This window comes from Neolamprologus brichardi, chromosome 3 (assembly GCF_056152115.1).
Source record: "Neolamprologus brichardi isolate AB-2024 chromosome 3, ASM5615211v1, whole genome shotgun sequence".
NCBI lineage: Eukaryota > Metazoa > Chordata > Actinopteri > Cichliformes > Cichlidae > Neolamprologus > Neolamprologus brichardi.
Genome location: NC_142106.1, coordinates 4967419 through 4986019, shown reverse-complemented (window position 1 = coordinate 4986019; position 18601 = coordinate 4967419). Strand labels below are relative to the sequence as shown.

General features: G+C 42.5%; 2 protein-coding genes and 1 long non-coding RNA gene across 6 annotated transcripts; 2 read left to right on the top strand and 1 right to left on the bottom strand.

Annotated features, from left to right (window-relative positions):
• The first annotated feature begins 1135 nt into the window (after window positions 1-1135).
• LOC148103227 (nuclear factor 7, ovary-like) lies at window positions 1136-2888 on the top strand. Its single transcript, XM_087839074.1, has 2 exons — window positions 1136-1202; window positions 1304-2888. The coding sequence occupies exon 2, from the start codon at window positions 1321-1323 to the stop codon at window positions 2710-2712; it is 1392 nt and encodes a 463-aa protein (XP_087695200.1). The 5' UTR covers window positions 1136-1202; window positions 1304-1320; the 3' UTR covers window positions 2713-2888.
• Window positions 2889-7583: 4695 nt separating this feature from the next.
• LOC148103226 (uncharacterized) lies at window positions 7584-14816 on the bottom strand. Of its 4 annotated transcripts, none has more exons than XR_015716754.1 (6): window positions 14547-14816; window positions 10289-10437; window positions 9148-10000; window positions 8875-9055; window positions 8372-8790; window positions 7584-8230 (listed from the first exon to the last, which is right to left on the bottom strand). It is a non-coding gene; the product is annotated as an uncharacterized LOC148103226 (long non-coding RNA). The 4 variants fall into 4 exon arrangements; XR_015716757.1 differs by having other exon boundaries at window positions 7584-8790; window positions 9148-9710; window positions 9814-10000; XR_015716753.1 differs by having other exon boundaries at window positions 7584-8790.
• A 494-nt stretch (window positions 14817-15310) lies between these two features.
• On the top strand, window positions 15311-17786 carry LOC148103225 (nuclear factor 7, ovary-like). The gene is made up of 2 exons (XM_087831372.1): window positions 15311-15487; window positions 15589-17786. The coding sequence occupies exon 2, from the start codon at window positions 15606-15608 to the stop codon at window positions 16992-16994; it is 1389 nt and encodes a 462-aa protein (XP_087687498.1). The 5' UTR covers window positions 15311-15487; window positions 15589-15605; the 3' UTR covers window positions 16995-17786.
• The last annotated feature ends 815 nt before the right edge of the window (window positions 17787-18601 follow it).

Below are 18601 nucleotides of genomic sequence, written 5' to 3'. Positions count from 1 at the left end.
CCATAGGTTCAGTTCAGTTCATTATTTATGTCAAACATATACATTCACCAACATTTCATAATATCATTCAATGCAGTTGTTTGAAAAGGAGTAGCCAGAATTAGATACTCATCTAGCCCTACCCCCTTAGGTTTAAATCTCAATCATTTCCTCATCATCTAAATTTGAACAACAAAAACTTATACAATGGTTTCAACTTAGAACATAACGTCACAAAAAACATTTTCTCATATTCCACTAAAACTATGTTTAGATTTACTGACTTGCAAAAGAAAATAAACATCACTTCGACTGCTGTCTTGGGGTTAATTACATTTTCTTCATTCTTATACTTAAAATTTATTTTTTGAGTTTTTTTTTAAACTGGTTTATATAATAAACATATAAGCAGAATTTCCTCTAACACTTTACCATTGTAGTCTGTTTTCTCACTCACCCATAACGAATGGTGTGCATTAAAATGCCCACACCATATAATATTTCCTTTCATGTCTATTTCCTCCAGCTTATATCTTAAAGTCGATAACTTACTGTAAAGATAAAAGAAATGCGACTTTTCCAACATAGCGGAGGTGCCGTTGTTGTTTTCTGGTGATGCAACTTCCGTCGACATACGATTGGTAGTCTACAGTGGGCCAGCTCTCCTATTGGTCCACAGTTTGCAGGCGCGGCGAGCCCTTCTAATAATCAGAAGAAAGTTTGAAAGAAAAACTGCCAAACAGCTGCAACACTGAGTCATGCTTTATTTTCTGAGCTTCACAAAATGTTTAATTTTTGACCTGCGGTGAAGGTCTGCGCTCTGCAGTCACACTCACACATTTATTAGAGGAAGTTAAAAGTAGCTCTGCCCCCCAACCTGTTTGGAAGGATTTGAGGATGGTTTTTTTTAGGTTTTTTTTTAGCGTCGTTCCAGACCATACTCCATACAAGTTGGTGGCAGTAATGCACCTTTCAATTGTTTGCCAACTGCCAGTACAAATGTAAGAAAGAAGAAGAAGAAGAAGCTCCGCCCACCACGTGTTTAACATGCAACAAATCAGGAAACTGGCTGTTCTTCGTCCTCAGTAAAGAGAGACGCACAGACGATCAGACTGAGTTCAGACCAAACTAGCAGCATCCTCTGAGTGAGTCCAGCTACAGGAGAGAAAAGTGGAAAACTCCAACACTGCTGCTTCAAGCTGCTGACGCTCCACACACTGAATGTGAGTTTGAGCAAAAACACGACTCAAAGGAAGTTTCAGTGAAGGTGGTAGAGGAGGGAGGGGAGCCAGGACTGACTGTACTTCCTGTCTGCTGTTTTCAGCTTCACTCACAGACTCAATGGCTTCCAGATCAGAGGAGGATCTCTGTTGTCCGGTCTGTCGGGAGGTCTTCAGAGATCCTGTTCTTCTGTCATGTAGCCACAGCTTCTGTAAAGACTGTCTGAAGAGATGGTGGAGAAAAAAAAGGGAACGTGAGTGTCCAGTTTGTAAGAAAATATCAGTGTATGATCCACCTTTAAATCTGGCTTTAAAGAACCTGTGTGAGTCGTTCTTACAGGAGAGAGATCAGAGAGCTTCAGAGGCTCTCTGCAGTCTGCACTCTGAGAAACTCAAACTCTTCTGTCTGGACCATCAGCAGCCAGTGTGTGTCGTCTGCAGAGACTCAGAAAAACACACCAATCACAGATTCAGACCCATCGATGAAGCTGCACAACAACACAAGAAGGAACTTCAGGAAACTCTGAAGCCCTTAAAGAAGAAGTTAAAGGTTTGTGAAGAAGTTCAAGTGAAGTTTGATCAAACAGCAGAACACATTAAGGTCCAGGCCCGACACACAGAGAGGCAGATTAAGGAGCAGTTTAAGAAGCTTCACCAGTTTCTAGCAGAGGAAGAGGAGGCCAGGCTGGCTGCACTGAGGGAGGAAGAGGAGCAGAAGAGTGGGATGATGAAGGAGAAGATGGAGGCTCTGAGCAGAGAGATAGCAGCTCTTTCAGACACAGTCAGAGCCACAGAGGAGGAGCTGAGAGCTGAAGACGTCTCATTCCTGCACAACTACAAGGCTGCAGTGGAAAGAGTCCAGCGCTGCCCCCTGCTGGATGATCCACAGCTGCCCTCAGGAGCTCTGATAGACCAGGCCAAACACCTGGGCAACCTGACCTTCAACATCTGGAACAACATGAAGGACATGGTCTCCTACACTCCTCTCATTCTGGACCCAAACACTGCTCATCCAAACCTCATCCTGTCTAAAGATCTGACCAGTGTAAGATATGGAGGAGAGAGACAGCAGCTTCCTGATAATCCAGAGAGGATTGATTATTACTGGTCTGTCCTGGGCTCTGAGGGCTTTAACTCAGGGACTCACAGCTGGGATGTTGATGTTGGAGACAGTACACCGTGGGATTTGGGTGTGTTTGCAGAGTCTGTGCAGAGGAAGGGACGCATACAGTCTGGATTATGGATAATAGGGTTCCATAAAGGTAAATACTCAGCACTCTCACCATCAGCTGCTCTCACTGCTCTCTCAGTAGAGAAGAAGCTCCAGAGGATCAGAGTGAATCTGGACTGGAACAGAGGAAAGCTGTCGTTCTCTGATCCTGATACTAACACACACATACACACCTTCACACACACTTTCACTCACAGGATGTTTCCATATTTTGAAAATGTGGCTGGTAAAGTGAAGGTGTGTCCGTTGAAGGTGTCAGTGTCAGTGGAGCAGATGAGTTGAGGATGATGATGTTTCTAATGTTGTTTCCTGTCAGTGAATTGAAGCTGTTAAACTGCAGCTGTCCTCCTGCTGCCTCGTTGTTCCAAAGCTCTTTGTTTCTCTTTTAGTTCTCACTGTTTCTTTCTGTTTCTGCTGTCCACCTTTTCACATGGAAAATCATTTCACAGTTTCTCACTGAATGACTCCCCAAACTAGATTTGAAATTCTATCAAGTTTCTAATCATTACAAGTGATTCATGTTTCTATTTGATGTGTAAATGGAGATGATTTAGTTTGCTGGGATATGGACTGACATGTGTTGAATGGGAGGAGCAGTTTGTTGTTGTCTTCTTGTCTGTTTATGACAACAATAAATCTATTGTTGAAACAATGATTCATGTTTAACTCCATATATGAAATGTTTCTGATCTTTGAATTCTGTTTGATTAAAGACTTTCTTCATTACACAAATGAGATTTCAGTGTATTAATAGAACTAAATAAGCTCAGAGTTGAAAGGCTGGAGTATTATGTACGTGCTTCACTGTCAGTATCTTCAGGGGGATTCAAAGGGAAACATCAAACTGCTGTAATGAGATCAACTAGTTGGGCTGAACACACTTATCTGTAGTTTGTCTCCATCCAGGATCATCAGAATATAATGAACATGTGTGAAGAGCCAAAAAATGCTGCTGCCCTCTCAGCATGATGAGCTCCAGCCTTTGTTAACAGGAAAAAAGGAAACAAGAGACAACTTTCAGAGACAGTAACCAACTGTGGCCAAAAGATGGCAGCAGCTGATCTGAGATCCTTTATGTTAGCACAGAAACATTAGCTTTTGTCATGACTGATGAAGTTACTAGTTAATAAGTCACTTGCCTTGCGTGGAGAATTGAAAAGTGTCTGGAGCACCGCAAAGAGGAGAGGTACACAAAATTACACAAACAGAAAAATGCATTAATCCTGCTAACACAAACACACATGCAATGAATCTCATGAAGACCAAATAGCATTTTAAGCATTTCTGTTACCATCATCTTGTCCGGTTCACTTAGTGGGTTAAGCAGTGATACATAGACTAGTGAACTAGTATTATTTTTGGGGAAGGATGATTGAATCATTGCAGGGATGAACAGAATGCTGCGGGAGGGTCAGATGAGTGGGGACTAATAGATTATTGAGTTTCTGGTTTCTGATGTGTGAGGGAGATCTTATCATGACACACATCTGGGTACATGGGGAAAACAAAAACTCATTTTCTAATAAAATATTGTTGTTGTGTGAGGTGTGTGACTGGTGGATGAAAGTTTTGGGGATTTACTGATGCATTTTCTTTTGGTACCACTTTAAACCTGCCAATTAGTTTTGTTTTTTCATCATTCTAAGAGAGTACGCTTAGACAACTTCTAAAACTAGGCCTTCATATTTTTTGATTTTAACAGTGCACTGAGATTTTTGTTTGGCAATTTTCTCTTTTTTAAGCAGGCCTGCAAGATCGGGATCCAAAGCGCTACACAACATGTTGATCAATCGCAAGTGAGCTTCTCCAAAATTAAAATGGGCTCGGGAGAAAGCCACTTTTTTGGGACAATCAAAAAACAAGTCCCTGGCAAAAAGGATTCAGCGAGGTAATCCAGTCTAAATTCTTTTTTTTCCTTTTTGAAATGACGTCATTGCTGGCAGTAGAAACTTATTGCGACACAAGAGGTTCTGCTATCAGCAATAAACACGGGGATTGACTGGACTGACAAAAACTTGACTGACTTGACACCAATATGCAAGATTGCACCTCCACCCAGAGAGACAAAAGGGTGGATGTATGTATGTTTCTTTTTACAGGAGCAGAAAGGTGACAGCAACGGGTTGCATGGGCTTTTGGGCCGTGCTGACTTAACCTTTTAATTGCCACTTTCTGTGTCTTTATGAATTTACCAGCGGTGTGTTATTCATGACCTTGTATTGTTTACAGTGCAGAGGTCACTGTGAGAAAGTGTGCATACAGACGCGCTGCGCTAACATCTATATCACTTTTTTCCACAGCAAAGGGTTAATCATATGATCTAATCACATGATTTACAGCAGGACACACCACTGGCTAATGTTTTTTCTTACGACAGGGCCTGGAGTGAAGCTACTTCAGGGGAGAAGCCCTGAGAATTTTTAAGAGACAGTACACAACTTTATTGTGCATGTCTAAATTGTGATAAGCTGACATAGGGCAAAAGAGGGTTTTTCCGGGGAAGTTTTTATTTTTAAATTGCAGGAACCGTGACATGAGGGATATGGAAGGATTGACTGAGGCGCAGATGCAAACTGTGACTAGGAGAGAACGCTTCAAGAGGACCACTGAGAAGCAGGGACCATCTGCAGGACAACAGACAAACGACAGTGGGCTTCCAAAGGATTGTCACGAGGAGATTTTGAACAGCAAAATCTTAAAATAAAATGAAAGAGTTTCGTCGTTGACGCTGAGGAAGACAACTAAGGTGTACGACGTGCTCTGCCTTAAATCTACAGCCGCGTTGGAACAGAAATCGAGGGATGGAGAGAGCGTGCTAAGCTCCAAAAGTGACAGCGCAAGGAAGATCAGCGTTGGAATTATGACTCTGTAAATGGCACAGACACCAGGAGCCATGACTGTGACTGTGACTGACCACCTAATGCTGCTTCACTTTGCCATGCAAAGTACTTTGACACTCTGGAGAAGACCTTTCCTCTGTATCATTGTTGTTGCCATTTGCATGTGAGAGCTTAGATTGTGGGGAAGATTAAAGATGAACAAAGGGTGGTGGGAGAACAGTGAAGTGAGGATACACAGTGTGAAACTCCTTTAAGTGTACAATAATGTTGATGTGATATACAGAATGTCAGGAAAGAAATTCTGGTTTTAATGTGATTCTTGATTTTAGAATCAAAGGGTGGGATTGTATAGGAATTTCTTTTACCTAGGTATTTAATCACATTATTTATTGTATTAACATGTCTGACACTCATACTTAAGACAAATGGTAGGGGGTGTAGTAAGGATGTTGGGGAAACAGGAACTCCAGAGGACCAGTCTTTTGTCTCTTGAGGACTCTGGGAAGTAGCAAGGGAGTGTGAACCTTAAGGTGTGAAACAGCTGTGTACTGCCTTTGTTCCTGGAGAAGGTATTTAACTGAGAGCAATGCTAGGCTCAGGGAGAACTCTGCTGACCGTCTGTCCCGCGGCCATGGAGGGCTCCACAAGCTTGTTTGTCTGTTCTTTTGTGTGCATGAATTAAAGAATGTTAGCTACCGCTCACCGCTTGTCTGCAGGCTTTATTTAAGTGGAAAACCTCCACAACAGAAGTGACGGAAAATGCCGTAGGTCACATTAGATGCTGGAGAGTTGACAAGAAAAAAACCCTAAATGTTAGCTCAGAAAGCTTCAGTTATAATATACAATCAATTGACAAATAATAAACCAAATTTGTATAATCATCTCCAGCAGCCTGGAGGACAGGGAGGAGAAATTAGACGCTCTCCAAGAATACAACGACTTTACTGACATCCTGGAGTCAGTTGATAGGCGATTGTCCAGCTTGGATGCGATGTTGTCCCTGCTGAAGATTTTACACCAGGAATTTAAATCCCTGCGGGAATCTCTGGAATTCAGCCAGAATAAGGTGGAAATGGTCGCTGCTAAAAAAGTCCTCGCTACGGGACTGAGTTAAGTCTGTAACTGAGAATGTGGCCCATCTTAATACAGAAAATAAATGCAGGCCTGTAGTATGAGACAATATGTGTTTTCTGGAATCTCGGAGTCTGCTGAAGCAACTAATTAAAAGCTACGATCGAGTCCATCGTCTCAGACCTAAGAGGGTGCTGGGAGACAGCATCCTGTTGTGGAAAGACCAGCGAAAAGTTGCATCAAGGAGGTGAAAGGATTGGACTTCAGCATAAACCACCATTTCCCTAACGAGATCCTGGAGCAACACAATGTCTTGTTCCCAGTCTTCATTAATAAGGGCTCTACGTGGACGGACAGCTCTATCGTGACCCTGCATCACGCCCTGGTTATATTAACATCACTGCAGATAAGAATCTGAAACGTTGCTTCAGACGCCAACTACACTTAAAGAAAACAGTTCTGTGAAAATGAATTCTTGCTGTAGAAAAAGTTGAAAAATATTCAATATTCACAGCTTCACTAAAAGGATATTTGATTAAATATGAAGATTTTGTAAGGCTGTTGTACTTTGTATGAAAACAAAGTGAAAAAACATGGACGTATTATTATTTATAGGTAATTATGTTATGATTGTACTGCTTTGGCCCACTTTACATCTAATTAGGCTGCATGTTGACCCGTAAACCAAAACGATTTTGACACCCCTGATATACACTATAATAACCTGACTGGAACATCAACATCTTTCCTCTGGGAAGCAGGGAAAGCTGTGATGAGGTAAAATTATTTCTTTCTTTTTTTTTTTTAATGAAAAAAAAGAACAAAAATATTCCTGAATTGGAAACAAAAACATCACGAGGGGTGGTAGTTACATTCATAGGAGGAGATCGAGATAGAGAGGGATCCAGGGGCAACAACAAGAGACAACATTGACACATTAGAAAAGTACAGTAAAGAAAATAAGCGACACCAAGAAAAGAAGCAAAATCTGAAACCATTTCAATTTTATTGACAAAAGGCAAAGTGTAGAGTGTGCAAGAAAAGGATATCACATAGAACTCAAACAACCTGCACAGACACCTGAGAACAGTCCACCCATCAGTGCACTGGGAAGATAAAACACAGTCAAATGAGAGTGATGTTAATGAAGGTGCCAGTGTGTCTACTGCAACTGTAGCTGCTGCAGTATCTACAGCATCATGCAGTATACCACCACAACCACCTAAACCAACCCAGAGTTTTTGCAGACGTCTGTGACCCCAGCAAGACAGAACTTAATTGATAAAGACCTGTCCAAAATGATTGCACTTGATTTCCAACCATTTTTAGCTGTGGATGATAAAGGATTCAGGAACTTATTCATACACTGAATCCTATGTATGTTTTGTTGCATGCAGATTGAGGATAGTTTCTTGCTGACGGTTGAAGTCCCGCATAGTCTTGATGTTTATTTTAGAAAGAACCGCATCTTCCACCAGAACACGATGCTGGATTCGCTCACAGGCCTTTAAAATAGAGAGTTTCTCTGGACTGTTGTGACTACCCTGAGGTGAGCACAACCACAAGTGTTTAGTTTAACTGTTGCTCCGAGTGCTGATGGGACGTTGTGCGGGTCCCTAGCCCTTGGCCATCTTTACTGTTTGTATAAGAGCAGCATCAACGAGGTCATCCCTGTCAGTGTGGCAGTAGAGGGTGTTGTCCCAGTGGGTCTTGTACAGCTGGTTAAACTATTGTGGCTGCTTGTCATGCCCCTCCACACCGAAGGACCTTGTTCCTCTGCTCAGCGGTAAGTGATGATTTGTCCTCTATCAGGCTAATCTCCACTAACACAGAGCAGAACATTTCCAGCTTTTCAAATCCAGGATGGCTTTTGTACTGCAGGCATCTTCCTGTAAAATGGATCCCATACAAACTTGGTCGGTAAATATATAAACAATTGTCTTTGTTTTCAGACAAGCAATGGGTGTTTTAATCGTTGCTTTGATGTACAAACTTTGTCCCTCATATGAAAAGTAAACCTAGCTACTCACACAGGCTGGAGGGTGAACAGTGGAGGTTATAATTGGTGAGTGTAATGTGGGGAAGGACAGCATGCAGCACAGTGTCGCATGCCTCCTCGTCACTCTGCAATGTTTCACCAGGATCATCTGGCTCGGGTTGCTCAGGCTGAACCCCCTCCTCCTCAGGACCAGGTCCATCACTGACGATGTGCTACAGAGAGAAAATTACAGAGTCTCCTCTGCTCTGGCTGAACAAGTACTCCAGTCTGAGTAATTCAGTGGATGTGAGATCAGCTGGGCCACAGATGTTTACTTCTACAGGTTCTCCAAACAGCTGCTGACAGCGAGTGTTGAGGCCACTGATCAGTGCTGCAGAGTAAATCCTTTACCAACAAATAAAGCATCTGAGCTCCTCCTTCCACCTTGCAATGCCACTTATCAGTGAGGACCTGAAAACAACAATAATAATGGAAATGTCAATGACATGACCACAAGTGTAATTTGTCACAAGTATACAGATTACAGCTGTGTACCTGAAATCATGTTAGGAAGTTCTTCGTGAAAACCTTCCAGGCTGTTGCTTCCACGCAGACATTTTTAATCGGGAACATCCACGTTGTTTTTTCTTGTGGTAGCCACCCTGTATATGTTTGTGTCTGCTGGGTCCTGAACGCACTCCAGGTGTCACTGCTGTGCTGCCCTCAACAATGACCCCTGGAAATAAACAGAGAAACTTTGTGTGATCTTCAGTTTGTCACAATGTAAATTCTTGTTTTAATACTCTTCTGGAATGAGGACTTTCCTACCAGGTGTTTTGAACTCAATAACCAAATGGATGATCCGAAATGTTTCCTGAGGCGTCAGTGTGACCCTCCGCACATGCTGTTTTAACTGTCCCTGGAAATGTACAGGCAGACAACTTTGGATCCAGACTGCATTGTTACTGGGTCCTTTGCTCTGGCGACCCTTATAAGCAGTTTGAGGTCTTTGCGGTTTTAAGGCAGCAGCGCCCCAGCTAGTGCAGACTTAAATGCAGAGTACTTTGCACGGGACTCTGTACGGATGGCTGCGTCAAACCAGGGGATCCAGTGAAAGATGTCCAGACACACAACCATCCCACAGTCCACCCAACGCTGAAACAAGGCCTCTACTACTGATGGTCCCTTTGCACGACAACAAGCATCCAAAATGTTGGGAACAGGCTGGTTGGCCAAGTGAAACCTCTGACTCCACATCACATTGGTTCCAGCTTGTCAAAGGACTCCTCACAGGTTAGCACAGAGTGTGATTCGTGTGATTCTCTTTATCTGCCGCTTCTGTCTCTCAGAAAGCGTGCAACATTCTTATCCACACCACGCCTGCAAGGACTCTCACAATTAAGATCTCGATGTTAAATTGAGTGAGCGATTGAAAAATTGAAAAAAACTTAAAGCTTTTAAAATACACGTGAACATGATGGTCATTTTACTCACTTGCTAGTCAAGATGGCAGGGAACATGGCTTGATGTCCCTCACTGAGCTGTGATTAAATTGCTGAACTCCAGGCGAGCCACTGACCCACTTTTCCTCCTCTGCCACTTCTGCCTTTGTCCATGGTCCGCAGCACAGGACCTCAGTAAGTATCGTGTACCAGTTGGACACATCACAGATGTGACGTACCTTAAGTATATAAGGAAGAAGAGGGAAAATGTAAATATGAATCCAGGATGGGGGTTTTACTGTTTACATTTGAGTAAAATATTAATGTGGAATTACACGGTGGTGATAGCCAGACTTATATAGGTGAACCTCCTCACACTCATCAGCTTGAGGATACTTCTAGGAGCACTTACACACTCCAACAGAGTGCCACAAAAATATGCGGCTGTGAAAAAAAGAGCCGTACACTGATCACAGCACCTCAGGAGGTTCTGGTGGGTAAAAACAAATGCGATCTGATTTCATCACCTGTCGCCTCTTTAACACACCAGTAGTGTCCTTGTATGTCTGAACAGGGGTGAACAGCCTTCTGTCAGTGTCCTTTTTAAGCCAGGAAAAGTGAGCAGATGGGATATATCAGGATTTTCCCAGAGACACACCCATCCCTCTGTCTCCACCTGAAACACACAGACAGAATAGAATATTGGTTATTGGTTACTTTATTGAGGGACATTTATTTGGAGTATGTCTGTACAAACAAACAGACAACCAACACATCACATACACACTCCAATATAATATAATATAAGCCTGAGAAAACAACCTAGATTTTTCATCAAAAAAGTGCAATGGCAACAACACTCATCGTTTAGTGTTATTAACTATGATAATAGCAGTAGGTACAAAAGACAATCTATGTCTCTTTGGGCCTTTCTCAATATGCGTACTTGTGCGTACTTGCGTTCTCATGTACTCGTGATACGTCATCAGTCGGAGACCAAGTACTGTTCCAATTCGAAGTACGCATCAAGCCGAGAACGCGAAAAAGTCCCGGATGTGTTCTCGCTCCGCCCGTTTTATCGAGCATGCATCGGTGGTGACTTGTGTGGACTTGGTACAGCTAAATATCCCAGAATGCATTTCGTCCAAAACTCAAACGCGGCAATGGCGGACGAGCGGGGCTAAAAACTTTTAAATATTACTCTTTCTGGGTCACAAAATAAACTTTTAAGTTCTTTTCAAGCGAGAATGTTGCTGTGTAAACTTCGAATATCTGCTCGATTTATCAAGATATCATATATTTCCAAACGAGGTCCGACGTTTTCGGAGACGTCTGTGACCCGCCAGCTCCATAGCAGACAGCGAGGTCGAGGATTATTACAGCCGGCGAGAACAGCAGACTTCCGGCACATCGTTTTCAACCCTCCCGCGGTCTTTTCGCTACTCAGGTTAAACAAACCCCAAACCCCAGTAGCTGTCTATTGTATTGAGTGTCCACTAAAATAAAAATAAAAGCGTTCTAACATCTCACCTGCTTGTTTTTATTAAGGTATGTACACGTATGTACATGTACACTATTTTTATTAATAGAGATTTCACTAGTGAGGTTAAACATGATATATAAGTCACTTAGATCACTTCTAAATGTTAATGTTTGGCTTATTTCGGCTTTTTATTTGTTCCTGAGTAAACCGGTTTGGCTGTGATTAAAGTTAAGCTTCATAACATATTACTCACAGTTAAATTAAGGACGGCAGTAAAAACTCCGGACCTGTGACATCATCAAGTACGCTGGTGTTCCAATTGTACAAATCGCGAGTCAGTGCTCGCGTTCTCGGCGAGTCCGTACTTCCGTGCGTTCTCGGCGAGTACGTACCCGCCGAGAACGCGAGTACGTACTCGCGTACTTGAGAATTGAGAAAGGGCCTTTGTCTTCACTGCAGGCACTTGATAACGACGACCTGATGGAAGCAGTTGAAAATCATTAAAGAGAGGATGATCTGAGCACAACAGGACAGAGGTTGCCTTCCTCAGCACCTGCCTGTTATAAAAGTCCACAAGCTGGACCTGAGACCTCCCTGAAATCTTACCAGCCAATTTAACCAGGTTGTTAAGTCTGGTCTTATTATTCAGGGACATATTACCGTACCAAGCAATGATACAGAAGGTTAAAACAGATTCAATAAAACTTTTAGAAAAAAGAGTCATCATTTCAGATGAAACATTGAAACCTCTCAACCTCCTTAAAAAGTCTTTGTTGAACCTTTTTCACTGTACCAGCAAGATGTGACTCAAAGGACAGAGACTTATCAAGAACAACCCCCAAATACTTATAACTGTCCACCAGTTCAATGGCTGCACCATTTACCACTGTTAGCGCAGGATGGGGGGATGTCTTCCTGAAGTCAATAACCATGTCCTTGGTTTTCAAGGTGTTGATCATTAAGAAGGGCTGGTCACACCACGAAACAAACTCATCCACAACAGGCCTGTAGGAATCCTCTTCACCATGAAGGAGGCTTACATTGACTGTGTCATCTGCGTATTTAATGAAACGCCTGTTGGCCTGTGTACTGCGACGGTCATTAGTGTACAAAATATACAGTAGAGGAGAGAGACAACAACCTTGTGGTGAGCCAGTAGAAGAGTTCAGCTGTTTGGAAAAACAACCGTTTACTCTCACACACTGAGATCTGTCAGTTAAAAAGTCTAAAATCCAACCAACGAGATTAAAATCAAGTTTAAACTGGTTAAGAAGCTTATCAACTAAAAGATGTGGCTGGATAGTATTAAAAGCTGAGAAAAATCAATAAATAAGAGCCGAGCGTGAGCTTTGGCGCCATCAAGATGGCGATGAAGGAAGTTCAACAGAGTGACCACTGCATCATCAACACCTCTACGAGGCCTGTATGCAAATTGTAGTGGGTCTATAAACTTCTCTACTTGCTGCAGGATCTCCTTCCTGACAAGTTTTTCAAAGGACTTCATCACTAAGGATGTTAAAGCAACAGGCCTAAAATCATTTAGTGATGTAGGTTTTGTGGTCTTAGCAACTGGAGAAATAATAGATTTTTTCCATACATCTGGAACCTTCTGTTGCTGAAGAGATAAAAGAAAGATGCAATAAAAAAATATTGCATAATTGCTCACTTCCTCACTTCTCAGTAAAGTCTTGTAAACTGTCAGAAGATGCACCGTGTTGTGATCCGAGGATCCGAGGGCGGGGCCAGCCACAGATGTATACGCACTTTTTATGGAACCATAACATAGATCCAGAGTCTTATTGAAGCGTGTGGGACAGTTCACATACTGATAAAAACTGCTCAGTGTTTTCTTTAAGTTGCAGCGATTAAAGTCCCCAAGAACAATATTAGGAGCCTCAGGAGAGAGAGATTGTAGTGAGTTGATGACGTTGAAGATGGTGTCAGTCGCATTCCTAGGATTCGCTTTAGGGTGGATGTAAACGACGGTGACGTTGATCTGTGGGAATTCCCTCGGCAGATAAAACGGCCTCAAAGACACAGAGAGGAGCTCAATGTCAGGCAGGCACACTTGTCTACGAACGGTCACGTTTTTACACCATTTCTGATTTATATACAAACACACCCCTCCTCCTTGAGATTTCTGGGTTGCTCCGGGGTCTCGATCCAAACGTATGGGAAACCCGAAGCCATTTAGTTCCAGAGAACAATCAGGGTCAGAATCCTTGAGCCAAGTCTCTGTGAATGCCATTAGACATGTATCCCTGTAGTCACGTAAGTGTGCGACATTCAAATGCAGTTCATCCAATTTACTCCTCAGAGACTGCACATTAGCCAGGATTATTGATGGCAAAGGAATACGATTGTACCCCGCTTCCTTGCTTTGACTCTGTTAAAAACAAAAGTGCCCCTGTCGTTACTGGATAATCCATAGCTGGGAAACACTGGAGGGTGAGAAGAGTCCAGAGACGGGCCTTTCCACCGAAGATCCAGAAGAAACTCCCGTGAGTATGTAATTGTTTGAGAGTAGCAAACAAACAAACAACCATCAGGATTGCCAATAAAACCATGCGACAAAGCACAAGCCGATGCTATAGGATTTCCTCTGGCAAAAAAAATATATAAAGGAATAAAAGAATGAAATAAAATAAGTTAAAACACTGACACTGACAGAGAGAGACAACCTGCAGGTCGCCGCAAGAGCAGCGCCCCAATACAACACACACACATACATACAAATGCTCTAACTGAAATTGTTTGGATTTCAATTAAACAGCACTTACAGGTGAATGACTCAAAGGTAATTGTATGGTATGATCATGACCCTGGGATGCAGGTGGCTCACTCAGTCCAACTGTGTCATGTTTTTTGGACCGTACAGCAGCCTCTGTGGACTCACGATGTTTGGGCTGCACAGCAGAATTATTTTGATGTGACTGTACAGTGGTCTCTAACTTCTTGAACAGGAAAGCTGAGGTCTGCCCAGTTCCCCACTTGTCAGACTTCACTCCAGAGGACGAGGAGTGTTGGGACTTTAGTACATCCATAAATGGGATGAAAGAGTGGTTTTGTAATTACGATTACTTTGTAGAAAAAGGTGGTTCCCCATCTCTCCCTTTCTTTGTGGATTTGTCAGCTCCATACTGTGCCTGTCAAGTATGCTGGAATCATGCATACCGTCAGCAATATCATAGTGAATGTTACACACTTAAAGAAAGTTTACAACGAGCAACATTCGCAGGTAAATGAGTATTAATGGTTTAGTAATCCTGCCTAGTATGATATTAAATATATGATACACTTACTACTTCATATATCCGACATCGTTTGTAACGAGCCACCGAAGCGGTGCCTTTTCATATTGTCCTAATGGCACCACCAGCTCTCCCAGACACTGCTGACGTGAAGGCGCGTGGATACAATCTGCTCGGAGAAGCTTCTCTGCGTGAGTCAACGCAGTGATTTGGCTGAGCAGCTCCAGTGGAGGTTTGGAGAAGACCAAACTTCCCACAGTAACGTGCCTCTTTGGTTGTAGGGCCGAGTGACGATGTGCACGAGTGACGATGTGCACGGGCATCGACATTAGCAACGCGAATTGCTGTTGTTTTCTGGTGACGCAATTTCCGTCGACAGACGATTGGTAGTTTACAGTGGGCAAGCTCTCCTATTGGTCCACAGTTTGCGGGCGGGGCGAGCCCTTCTAATAATCAGAAGAAAGTTTGAAAGAAAAACTGCAAAACAGCTGCAACACTGAGTCATACTTTATTTACTGAGCTTCACAAAATGTTTAATTTTTGACCTGCGGTGAAAGTCTGCGCTCTGCTGTCACACTTACACATTTATAAGAGGAAGTTGAATGAAGCTCCGCCCCCCCCCCCACGTGTTAAATATGCAACAAACAAGGAAACTGACTGTTTTTTTTGTTTTTTTTGTTTTTTTTTTTGAGCGTCGTTCCAGACCATACTCCATACCAGTTGGTGGCGGTAATGCACCTTTCAATTGTTTGCCAACCGCCAGTACAAATGTAAGAAAGAAGAAGAAGAAGAAGCTCCGCCCCCCACGTGTTTAACATGCAACAAATCAGGAAACTGGCTATTCTTCGTCCTCAGTAAAGAGAGACGCACAGACGATCAGACTGAGCTCAGACCAAACTAGCAGCTTCCTCTGAGTGAGTCCAGCTACAGGAGAGAAAAGTGGAAAACTCCAACACTGCTGCTTCAAGCTGCTGACGCTCCACACACTGAATGTGAGTTTGAGCAAAAACACGACTCAAAGGAAGTTTCAGTGAAGGTGGTAGAGGAGGGAGGGGAGCCAGGACTGACTGTACTTCCTGTCTGCTGTTTTCAGCTTCACTCACAGACTCAATGGCTTCCAGATCAGAGGAGGATCTCTGCTGTCCGGTCTGTCGGGAGGTCTTCAGAGATCCTGTTCTTCTGTCATGTAGCCACAGCTTCTGTAAAGACTGTCTGAAGAGATGGTGGAGAAAAAAAAGGGAACGTACGTGTCCAGTTTGTAAGGAAATATCAGTGTATGATCCACCTTTAAACCGAGCTTTAAAGAACCTGTGTGAGTCGTTCTTACAGGAGAGAGATCAGAGAGCTTCAGAGGCTCTCTGCAGTCTGCACTCTGAGAAACTCAAACTCTTCTGTCTGGACCATCAGCAGCCAGTGTGTGTCGTCTGCAGAGACTCAGAAAAACACACCAATCACAGATTCAGACCCATCGATGAAGCTGCACAACAACACAAGAAGGAACTTCAGGAAACTCTGGAGCCCTTAAAGAAGAAGTTAAAGGTTTGTGAAGAAGTTCAAGTGAAGTTTGATCAAACAGCAGAACACATTAAGGTCCAGGCCCGACACACAGAGAGGCAGATTAAGGAGCAGTTTAAGAAGCTTCACCAGTTTCTAGCAGAGGAAGAGGAGGCCAGGCTGGCTGCACTGAGGGAGGAAGAGGAGCAGAAGAGTGGGATGATGAAGGAGAAGATGGAGGCTCTGAGCAGAGAGATAGCAGCTCTTTCAGACACAGTCAGAGCCACAGAGGAGGAGCTGAGAGCTGAAGACGTCTCATTCCTGCACAACTACAAGGCTGCAGTGGAAAGAGTCCAGCGCTGCCCCCTGCTGGATGATCCACAGCTGCCCTCAGGAGCTCTGATAGACCAGGCCAAACACCTGGGCAACCTGACCTTCAACATCTGGAACAACATGAAGGACATGGTCTCCTACACTCCTGTCATTCTGGACCCAAACGCTGTTCATCCAAACCTCATCCTGTCTGAAGATCTGACCAGTGTGAGAGCAGGAGGAGAGAGAGAGCAGCTTCCTGATAGTCCAGAGAGGATTGATCGTTACTGCTCTGTCCTGGGCTCTGAGGGCTTTAACTCAGGGACTCACAGCTGGGATGTTGATTTTGGAGACAGTATACGGTGGGGACTGGGTGTGTTAGCAGAGTCTGTGCAGAGGAAGGGACGCATACAGTCTGGATTATGGATAATAGGGTTCCATAAAGATAAATACTCAGCACTCTCACCATCAGCTGCTCTCACTGCTCTCTCAGTAGAGAAGAAGCTCCAGAGGATCAGAGTGAATCTGGACTGGAACAGAGGAAAGCTGTCGTTCTCTGATCCTGATACTAACACACACATACACACCTTCACACACACTTTCACTCACAGGATGTTTCCATTCATTAGCACTGGTTATGAAGTGAACGTGTGTCCGTTGAAGGTGTCAGTGTCAGTGCAGCAGATGAGTTGAGGATGATGATATTTCTAATGTTGTTTCCTGTCAGTGAATTGAAGCTGTTAAACTGCAGCTGTCCTCCTGCTGCCTCGTTGTTCCAAAGCTCTTTGTTTCTCTTTTAGTTCTCACTGTTTCTTTCTGTTTCTGCTGTCCACCTTTTCACATGGAAAATCATTTCACTGTTTCTCACTGAATGACTCCCCAAACTAGATTTGAAATTCTATCAAGTTTCTAATCATTACAAGTGATTCATGTTTCTATTTGATGTGTGAACTATTAAGCTTTAGTAAGCTATTATTAAGTTCTTATTTCATCATTTATAAAGCATTACTTCTCCTTACTGTTCATTTCTAAATGTTTATTCTTGGTTAATAAAGCCCCATATAACATGTTCATTGTATCATTTTTAACTAAGTGATAAAGTATTTAGATGCACATCTATCTGTCTGTCTTTCTACATTTATCTATATATATATATCTAAAGTGAAGTGTAATTTTGCCTTAAACTGTTTTTATAGTTGACTCAAAAAAGTCTCACATATCCTCACTACAGAAAAATGTCACAAAGCACAAAGAGATGCAAAACATTCAAATATTTTTTTTGCCAGATTGAAACAAAGCCCACCTGAGGTTTGCAGGAGAAGAGTCTGAGTTTGTAGGAGGAGTTTAAGAGCGAAGGATGCACTGAGCCTCAGGATAGCCCAGCTTAAAGATAAAATATGAATAATGTTATAACGAAACAATATTTCACAAATAAGTTTTAACACCATGAACAAATTGTCCATCATGGCTGATAATGCAAGAGTTTGTAATGTCTTTAGTTGATTCCACTTTCCTCTGGTTTGTAGTCTGTTAGCTTTAGTCAGACAAGACAGCATCCAGTCAGCTTCAGTTTCAAAATGCTCCTGAAGTAAAAAAAAAAAAAAAAAGTTCTGCAAAAATAGCCAATAGTTACAAAAAATGTGCTTAAGCCATCAGAAAAAACTGTAATATAACCAGGGAGTGTGCTTGGGCTGATTGCAAAGTGAACTAATTATCTAAAAAAGTTTTCACATGTGACAGTGTGCCAGACAGTTGGCAAAATAGTGTATAGTTGATCATTTGGGAATTGAGTGTAAAGCAGTGAGTTGTGTTTACAGTTCTGCAAAAAGAGTGCTGTGCTGTGGATTGTAGCTACAGGTTTGCAAAGTGTGTGTTACAAAATGGCAAACTGAGTGCAAAGCAGTGTTTGTGCTTTTAGTTTTGCAAACTCAGTGAGTGGTTTTGCTATAAGTATTAATAGTTTTAGAAATTGTGCTTTAAGAATCACAGTTTGGGTTTAAGCATTCAGAAAAAACTGTAACATCACTGCAGATAAGAATCTGAGACGTTGCTTCAGACACCAACTACACTTAAAGAAAACAGTTCTGTGAAAATGAATTCTTGCTGTAGAAAAAGTTCAAAAAAATATTCAATTTAATGTAAGTCAACAGCTTTACTACAGATTAGTTTGGCTTAGTGGCATCCTATTGTTCATGCAATGCCATAAATGTTAAAGTGCAATACTATGTTGTCAGTTCCAAATGTCTTTGGCTTAAACTTTTGTTTGTATTTGTGCAACACGTGAATTAAGAAAGCAAATG

Coding starts and splice junctions, on each gene's coding strand:
- LOC148103227 (XM_087839074.1), top strand. CDS start 1,321: ATGGCTTCCAGATCAGAGGAGGATCTCTGTTGTCCGGTCTGTCGGGAG.
- LOC148103225 (XM_087831372.1), top strand. CDS start 15,606: ATGGCTTCCAGATCAGAGGAGGATCTCTGCTGTCCGGTCTGTCGGGAG.